At 38.7% G+C, this 8,160-nt stretch overlaps 1 protein-coding gene across 1 annotated transcript; it reads right to left on the reverse strand.

Moving 5' to 3' along the window:
* Positions 1–2,513: 2,513 nt before the first annotated feature.
* On the reverse strand, positions 2,514–5,299 carry LOC121885832 (proteinase-activated receptor 2-like). The gene is made up of 2 exons (XM_042395604.1): positions 4,917–5,299; positions 2,514–4,564 (listed from the first exon to the last, which is right to left on the reverse strand). Exons 1-2 carry the CDS (start codon positions 4,990–4,992, stop codon positions 3,504–3,506), a joined length of 1,137 nt encoding a protein of 378 aa, XP_042251538.1. The 5' UTR covers positions 4,993–5,299; the 3' UTR covers positions 2,514–3,503.
* Positions 5,300–8,160: the final 2,861 nt, after the last annotated feature.

Consider the following 8,160-nt stretch of genomic DNA (forward strand, 5'->3'; position numbering starts at 1 on the left):
CTGATGGAAAAGTTACTGTTGCTGTTTTAAGAAACAATATTTTGTCAAAAATAAAAATAAAATAAAAATCTATTCTAATCCTGTTCTAATTAAAAGAAAAAAAAAATCAAAACCTCCCCAATTCTTTAGTAATGAAAAAGAACCGATTTCTTTCTTCTGGCATTTTGTTCATTCCATCACAGCAGTCAACAAGGAAACATAACCTATTTATCAGATCGATTTCAGTCTGTACATGTTAATGATGAATCCTCCATGCACGCAAAAGTTAGACACGGAGTTCCACACAGTTCTGTACTTGGAACAATACTATTCACCTTGTATATGCCTCCTTTGGGCAATATTATTCAGAAACACACTTTTCATTGCTATGCAGATGATACCCAATTATATTTATCAATGAGGCCAGATGAAACCAATCAGTTAATTAAACTCCAAGCGTTCCTTAAGGGCATAAAGACCTGGATGACCTGCAATTTTCTGCTACTAAGCTCAGACAAAACTGAAGTTATTGTGCTTAGCTCTAAACACCTTAGAAACACATTATCTAATGATATAGCTACTCTAGATGGCATTACCCTGGCCTCCAGCACCACTGTAGGGAATCTGGGAGTCATATTTGATCAGAATATGTCCTTTAACTCCCACATAAAACAAATCTCAAGGACTGCCTTTTTTCACTTAGGTAATATTGCAAAAATCAGGCACATCCTTTCTCAAAAAGATCCAGAAAAAATAGTGCACACATTTGTTACTTCTAGGCTGGATTATTGCAAATCCTTATTATCAGACTGCCCTAACAAGTCTCTAAAGACTCTACAGCTGGTCCAGGATGCTGCTGCATGTGTACTGACAAAAACTAGAAAAAGAGATCATATCTCTCCCATTTTAGCTTCGCTGCATTGGCATCCAGTAAAATCCAGAATGGAATTTAAAATCCTTCTCCTCACCTACAAAGCTCTTAATGGTCAGGCACCATCATATCTTAAAGAGCTCATAGTACCTTCTTACCCCACTATAACACTGTGCTCCCAAAGTGCAGGCTTACTGGTGGTTCCCACAGTCTCCAAAAGTAGAATAGGAGGCAGAGTCTTCAGCTATTAGGCTCCTCTCCTGTGGAACCATCTTCCAGATTCAGTCCGGGGGGCAGACACCCTCTCTATGTTTAAGAGTAGGCTTAAAGCTTTCCTTTTTGATAAAGCTTATAGTCAGGGCCGACCAAGCTCACCTTGGACCAGCCCTTAGTTATGCTGCTATAGGCCTAGACTGCTGGGGGACTTCCCATGATGCACTGAGCTCCTCTTTCCTCCTCCTCATCTGCATGTGTTCATATACCATCACTGCATGTTACTAACTTGGCTTCTTCCCCGGAGTTCTTTGTGCTTTGTCATCCGCAAGAAACTCCAGGGACCGGGCTGTGGGCCTTAGCCGTGGGGATGTCCTTCCCCAGCTGTTGCTGCTGTTTGTTGTTCTGCTTCCCCCCCTTTCTTTCTCTCTCAGCCCAACTGGTCAAAGCAGATGGCTTGCTCATGGGGTAATTGTTGGGTTTCTGTAAATTAAAGTACGGTCTAGACCTGCTCTATGTGAAAAGTGCCCTGAGATGACTTTTGTTGTGATTTGGTGCTATATAAATACAACTGAATTGAACTGAATTGAATTGAATGGAATTGAATTGAATCACCATCTCTTATTCTAACACCCGCAGACAGAAACATGATGAAAACTGTTGGTTACGTTAAATTTAGATGCTGAAAATAATCTGAATCAAACTGATGAGTGAACAGTCTCAACCCTCTGTATTCATCCTTAACCTGAAGTGTTCTCTCTGATAACAGAACAGCAGCTCTGAACTCTGGAATAAAAAACCTGGAGCAAAAGTCAAATATTAACAGACAGTATACATTTTTATTGGTTAGATCGTAAAGTCTGATGTGAGCCTTTTATTTCAACAAGGAAATAAGTGCTGAGATGGCATTAATGCAGGCTGTTGTTTCTCTATGATATGTGCAAAATGGGACAAATAAATAGTTTGTGGATAAAATTCTAACCATAACCGTCCCTACAGCTGGCTAGTAGCTACACCCTGACTATGGCAGGATGAGAAAATCGCAGTTTAAATCCATTCACTATAAGCCTGTTTTACCAGTGTTTTGTGATTATTATTTTTTATGGCACACAGTGCATTTTTTAAGTGCATATTGCAATGATAATAGTCCAAAATTGTGTGAAAATGCATAGTTTTTTGTCAAATAACATCAAACGTTCTTGGGGGAGGACTCCCAACCCCCAAGACCAAAACCCCTATTTTTGTTTTTGTTTTTATTGCGCTTTTAATTTTAGAAAATTAAAATGTCACAATAAGTGTTCATAAATAAACTAATAAACCCTCTGTATTCATCCTTAACCCGAAGTGTTCTTTAAGGAAATCTGATAACAGAACAGCAGCTCTGAACTCTGGAATAAAAAACCTGGAGCAAAAGTCAAATATTAACAGACAGTATACATTTTTATTGGTTAGATCATAAAGTCTGAGGTGTGCCTTTTATTCCAACAAGGAAATAAAAAGTACTGAGAGGGCATTAATGCAGGCTGTTGGTTTCTCTGTGATAGGTGCAAAACAGCAGAATGACAAAGACCAAGAAAAAAATGCCACCATTATTCTATTGAACACCTTAGCTATGAACACATATCCGTCCAGTAGCCTCAGACTTTTTTCTTGGTAGGCTGCTCTTGTTTTCCGTTGGAACAATTGGTAAGAATGCTTCTTGTTTGGCACTGGCATCAAATTACCGCTTTCTGATTGGCTGCTGTTCGTGATTAAAAACAAGACCAATTAAGGTTTGACTGTCAAATTTCTAACCATTGCATTTGTTTAACGCTTATAAATATAATTTCTGTTCACATGGATTTTTTGCTCCCTGCATGGGAAACTAATGATAATGATATTCCAATTGTCCAGTTAAATCAAATCTGTTATTTGTTATCCAATTTTTTTAATAATATAAAATAATAATCGACATTAAGAGACAATTAGCCTGCACTCTAACTGATGGGGGGAGGTAAGGGACCTTGATAATGGATAAGGGGGTTGCTGGCTTACATTGTTTTGTAGTATATAGGAAATGGACTCATAAGAAAGAAACTCATATGCTAATATGTAGTTTGACAATGAAAAGTAAGCTTTTCTGTCAATTACAGAACTGTTAAGAATCTAAGTTTTGCAAATTTACAACTATGAACCCAAATACAATGAGTGGGTACTTACCAACTAAACCTCCTTAACACTTTTTCCTTATAATTTGTACCAAATTACATCGCTTCCCTTTCCTGGTTCTGCTGTCCTAAAACTTAACCACTTCATACCTGCAAATTACTATCAAATTTCCAGAAAACTACTATAAAAATGAAGGGACCTGTAAAAGAAAGTGTTACCGAAAAACAATATATTTTATACCTGAAGTGAGTTACTGATCAGGAATAAAAACAACTTAATAATGATTAATCCACTAGCATTCACTGCTCTGTGTGTTTCCTGACTCAGATGTGTACGTGTTACTCTTCTTGGAGTATTTCAGAGCACTGAAGGACACCTTCATCCTCTCCACTGTCCTCTCGCTCCTGCAGAGGAATGTGTTCTTCACATGATCCCTGAAATCGTCGGAGATAAAGTAGTAAACAAAAGGGTCGATGCAGCTGTTGAGACTAGTCAGGCACAGGGTAGTGATGTAAAATCCATACAGGTTGTTGTCGGCCCCGTCCAACAGCAGAATGTAGTGTACCAGCAGCATGATGTTACTGGGGGTGAAGCACACTAAAAACATAACCAACACTGTGATCATCAAGACCACAGCCTTCCGTCGCTTCTTGGTGATGTCAGCATCTGTCATGCTGTTCCTGAGAGCTTTGAGCATGAGGATGTAGGATATGATGCACACAATAGTGGGAACAACAAATCCCAGAGTTCCCATTGTCAGGAAGTAGCCAGCTGCTATTTTTACCTGACTGGGCCTGGTGACATCGTGACAGGTAAGGATTTGTGGATTGAAGTTTGTTACTCTGACCTGTTGGTCATACAGGTAGAGAGGGATGGTGATAAGCCAGACCACCATCCAGACTGTGATGGAGACAGCAACAGCTATGCAGTTGTTTGTCTGCTGCTTGGACAGTGGGTGGACCACCGCCCAGTAACGCTGGACACTTATGCAGGTGATAAAGGCGATGGAGCAGTACATGTTGCCATAGAAAAACGCCACCAGCACTTTGCACAGCCCTTCTCCATAGATCCAGTTGTTGCCGTTGAAGTGGTATGCTATCTTCAGTGGGATCCAGATAACAAAGAGCAAGTCAGCCAGAGCCAGGTTTGCCATGTAGATGGATGACGGGTGCTTTTTCTTGGTCCTAAAGAGGAATACCCATATTGCCATGGCGTTGGTGGGCAACCCCACAGCAAACACAATGATGTAGATGATTGGGAGGAAGACAGTTGTAAGATGACTGCTCAGGACTTTGGCTTGGGAGCTGACATCCACCCCATCTGGGCTCTCTGTACCAGTAAAGCCTCGATCCTCTGTGAAGTGACAATATGAAAACGTGAAAAGCAGAATTATGTAGGTTTACATGCAGGAGCAAACTATAATTTGACTACATCTGAAACTCACATGTGAGTTGGACTCTGTTCCTTTCAGCTGTGAGAACTTTGACCTGTTTCCTACTTGTAATAATAGTCCTCTGAGCTTGAGTTGTGATCAAACTAATTCTTATCCAGCCTATAAAGGCAATCAAGACCAAAACATCAAACAAACAGGGCCTATATTCGATGTATGTTAACGTAGAAGCACTTTTTGGATTTTAAATCTACCTGAGCTGAATGTTTTCTTGACAGCACAAACATGTTGTTAAAGAACAAAGTAATACCGTACCTTCCTGACACATACAAGTCTGTATGATACAACACAAAAGGAGAAACAGGTGAGACCATCGTGTCTTTAAAGTCATGGTTGCAAAGGCGGGTAAAAAATAATCTGTAATGTAATGTCCGCGGGTGTGACAACGTCGCTTTACTCGTCGCTGTTTGAACTGCCATCCTCTCTTCAAATAGATGATTTGGACACCTGCGTGATGTCACTGAGTCAGCTGACCACATTTAACCGACCGAGACACACCTCGGGTTAATTTCGGTAATAAAATGATAATCTCACTCATGAGTTCATCTTCCTTCCCTCATTAATAACTAGAACACACATTTCTCTTCATCTGCACTACAGGAACGGTATGCAGACACCTTCAAAACCCGCTTATCGATGATATTTCTATACCTTTACTAATATAGTATCAAAGAATACGTCATATTTTGTCAGAATATATTTTTTATGTTTCAATGACCAGCAGCGTAATTTTTTCATGGTCTGCAGCTTCTATTTATAGACTTTATGGACTTTCGTGATGACTGGCTTCTATTCAGATTATATACTGAGTTTTAGAAGTAACAATAACACACCATAAAATACTGTGTTGCAAGAAAAAAACCCCAACAAAACATGGATTCAAAATATTACTTAAGTAAAGGTACATACGTAGTAATGCAGTAAAAATACTTCTCATTGATACGTCCGGATTTACCTCCTACAGGGCCCTGAGGCAGAAGTTTGTTTTTCATAATGATAAATCATTTGTCATTTTTTTAAGTAAAAATGCCAAAACGTCTCTGGTGCCTGATTTTTTGTGAATATATTTGCTTGTTTTCTTATATATATTTATATATATCTCTTCTATACGTGGGTTTTCGACTAAATGTATAAATGTACTGGTGTAAAAAGTTTCCACCGCATTAACATAGCCTACAAGAGGGCAGCAAAATATTTGCAACGATTCTCAATATAATGTTCTCCAGTACACCACCACCACCACCCACTAAGACCTCAATAATAAATACAAAGTAGAATTATCACCTTTCTTACAATGTCAACAAAAACTGAAAATGTGGAAGTTTCGTAAAAATAGAATTTATGTCAGAGCTGTTGTATTGGATTGCATCAGATTGCACAGGTATTCCTAATAAAGTGCTCAGTGAGTGTACATATAGGATGTACTGCAGATTTCTCACCAGCAGTGGGAAGCATTAAACAAATTATGCCAAGGAGGGATGTTTGCTGATCACATAGCCTATCTGTTACTTCTTGATTGTCTTTCACTATCACAATGATACTCAAACATATTTAGACAAAAGGTTGTTTCGTTTTAGTGGTGTGTATTTAAATAAAGTACACAGTAAGACACGACTGAAAGCTTTTCACTGTGAAACATATGTGGAATAAAATAATTTTTTCAGTAAATATATACAGACAGGTGACAACTTAAAGGAAAAACTGGTAGGTCTGAATGCTTGACCCCTACAGTGAGGGGATGTGGTGGCTCTGTTATGCTCTGGGGGACATTTTACTAGCATGGTTTGGTCCACTTGTTCCCTTAAAGTAGCTTTTCTCAACGGGGGCGGTACCACCACCAGGGGGGCGTTAAGAGAAAATGAATATTTTCACAATTTCATCATTAGACTTGAGGGTTTTCCTAAGTTTTTTCACCGCACTGCCAAGCCTGTTTTCCTCCGTTTTACACGCGTAACTTCATACAAATTTTTGTTTTGGGCTCTGAGACCTACACTCAACACTGTACCTGAATGCCTCTATGTAGACACACGGGAAACTATGCAGAGTGTCTTCCGCGATTTGCTGTCATTTATGGTCGCGCTAACTTCTCTGTTCTCTCCTCTGCTCTATTTGTCGATGTTTGTGTTTACCTTAGTTTGTAGCCCAACCATTAAAATATGGCAAATTCCTGTAAACTTAGCTATTGACTGAAACAGCCCCTCTTCTCAACCAGCAGCAGAGCGAGGAGGAGGAGGACAGGATGAAGATACTGACTGATGTCTGTGTTCTTCATTCTTTCTAAACTTCACTCAGTATTTCAATGTCAGGAATATTATTTATTTTACTGACATTTTTTAATGTCCTTCAAGTGAGATATTATTGAATTTATATAGTGACTGTGCTGATGGAAACGTTACGGTTCATGTTTTAAGATAAAAATAAAAATAAAATAAAAATCTATTCTAATCCTATTCTGAATTTTAAAAATAAAACAATTAAAACCCCCAATTCTTTAGAAATGAAAAAGAATCGATAACAGTATTGATAAATACTCTTATTTCTTTCTTCTGGCGTTTCGTTTCTTCCACCAAAGCAGTCAACGAGGAAACATAACACATCACCATCTCTACTATGTCAGATCATTTCAACACCCGCAGACAGAAACGTGATGAAAACGTCGTAACGGCGTTAAATTTAGATGTTGAAAATAATCTGAATCAAACTGATGAATGGACAGTCTCAACTCTCTGTATTCATACTTAACCTGTGTTAAGTGTTCTTTCAGGAAATCTGATAACAGAACAGCAGCTCTGAACATTGGAATTAAAAACTTTGAGCAAAAGTCAAATATTAACAGACAGTATACATTTTTATTGGTTAGATCGTAAAGTCTGATGTGTGCCTTTTATTTCAACAAGAAAATAAGTGCTGAGATGGCATTAATGCAGGCTGTTGTTTCTCTATGATATGTGCAAAATGGGACAAATAAATAGTTTGTGGATAAAATTCAGCATGCCAAAAGTAGTTACAAAAAATGACCAGCAGGTGTCACACTGTGTGAACAATGATCAATAGGTTTGTACACTCAATGTCTCAAAAAATAAATAGAAATGTGGATATGTTGACAGCTAAACAAAAAACAGGCATCGGTAGATAGGCATTTATGCAGTGACTAATCTACACAGACAGTGAACATCATATGAAGCATCAACTATTGTGCAGTAAATCAGTTTGGGACATCTCATCCAGGTAGCATCAGTTAGAATCAAGCTCTCACTGGACAGTGGCCTCCACCAGTGATCATATGGAGCCACTTGATAACTGGAAAAACACACTCAATGTAATTCTGCAGACCGGTTAGAGACTCATCCTACCTGATAGGAAGGGACTGCTTTACGGCTATTATGGAGATAGGACGAATAATTTCCGCCCACTAATAACTTTGTCGATGCTGTTGCTGATGTGTGTGTAAACAATGTTAACTGATACAAGTGACATTGTCATTCACCAGTTATTGGTC

Source organism: Thunnus maccoyii, chromosome 19 (assembly GCF_910596095.1).
Source record: "Thunnus maccoyii chromosome 19, fThuMac1.1, whole genome shotgun sequence".
Taxonomy (NCBI): domain Eukaryota; kingdom Metazoa; phylum Chordata; class Actinopteri; order Scombriformes; family Scombridae; genus Thunnus; species Thunnus maccoyii.

Bases quoted from the DNA above. Each gene is read 5' to 3' on its own strand.
- LOC121885832 (XM_042395604.1), bottom strand. From the start codon at position 4,992: ATGACTTTAAAGACACGATGGTCTCACCTGTTTCTCCTTTTGTGTTGT. The intron at 4,565-4,916 runs GTACGGTATTAC...GTCACTTCACAG, and splicing joins GACTTGTATGTGTCAGGAAG to AGGATCGAGGCTTTACTGGT.